General features: G+C 32.3%; 1 protein-coding gene across 1 annotated transcript in view; it reads left to right on the forward strand.

The window, feature by feature from the left end:
- The window catches only part of TMEM168 (transmembrane protein 168), a 42,469-nt gene that overhangs the window by 26,307 nt on the left and 15,005 nt on the right, over window positions 1–1,157 (forward strand). Inside the window, exon 3 of the mRNA XM_012652743.1 lies at window positions 412–686. Within this exon, the coding sequence (XP_012508197.1) occupies window positions 412–686 (275 nt within the window). The remainder of the gene's footprint in view (window positions 1–411; window positions 687–1,157) is intronic.

A 1,157-nucleotide genomic window follows, 5' to 3' on the forward strand; every position in this document is an offset into this window, starting at 1 on the left:
TATGTTAAAATTTTTTCCTCAAGAATAAAAAGTTCTTTCTTTATAGTCCCACCCAGGTGTTCTTTAAATTGTATAATCCTACTTTGACTTTTAGAAGTCTAGTCCAATATCTGTCATTTAGTAAGAAAATATGTAAGAGTAGAACTGTCTCTACATTTGGAGGTATTTTCCCAGATTTTAGTTTGGTTATTGTTTTAATGATAGGAAATATAATTTTTAGAAACCAGGTCTTGATTTTCTAAGCTTAATTTTTAGCACTATAGGAATTTTAGAAGAGGTGATTTTTAAAAATTCTGCCATTTAGTTAGCAACAACTATTGTGATTCTTAATCAATTAGAAATGATAGATGGGAATGTGACATGGAATGAATACTTCTTACACCAAAATAATTGTTTTTTCTCCTACTTCAGTCCCGATGGTCAGCCAACATTGCTTCCACCAGAACATGTACAAGAGTTAAATTTGAGGTCTACTGGCATGCTCAACGCTATCCAGAGGTTTTTTGCGTATCATATGATTGAGACCTATGGATGTGACTATTCCACAAGTGGACTGTCGTTTGATGCTCTACATTCCAAACTGAAAGCTTTCCTTGAACTTCGGACTGTGGATGGACCGAGACATGATACATATGTTTTGTATTACAGTGGGCACACCCATGGCACAGGAGAGTGGGCTCTAGCAGGTAAATTCACCTGTTTCACTATTGTAAATTGTAATTGTAAATTCAGCAGTTTCACTATTGTGAAGATACACATATGCATGGAAATCTGTTATTCACACAGAGACATTACATTTCTAGGATTCTTAAATTTTTTCCATTTCACAGTTTACCAACTATACATATGACTCTATTGTTTTTCTTTTCTTTAGCATCCTGTTTAGCATAATTTAGTAATCTCTAATAAGGTTTTGAGAATTATGTCTTGTAGACATAATTAGAAAAAAATTTTTGATTTCAGACTTATCAGTTTCCCTTTAAAGTGTTTTTAGAATTATGAAATATATGTTTCAGACACTGATAAACTTTTTTGACTAGTATTTTTGCCTTTAAATGTTATGAATGCAGATGTCAAACTTCACATGTGTAGTTTTATTTACGTTAGAAAGCTCAATATTTTTAACAGCAGGCAGTGTGATAATGGAGTAGTACTTA

This window comes from Propithecus coquereli, unplaced genomic scaffold, assembly GCF_000956105.1.
Source record: "Propithecus coquereli isolate 6110/MARCELLA unplaced genomic scaffold, Pcoq_1.0 Scaffold4, whole genome shotgun sequence".
Taxonomy (NCBI): Eukaryota; Metazoa; Chordata; class Mammalia; order Primates; family Indriidae; genus Propithecus; species Propithecus coquereli.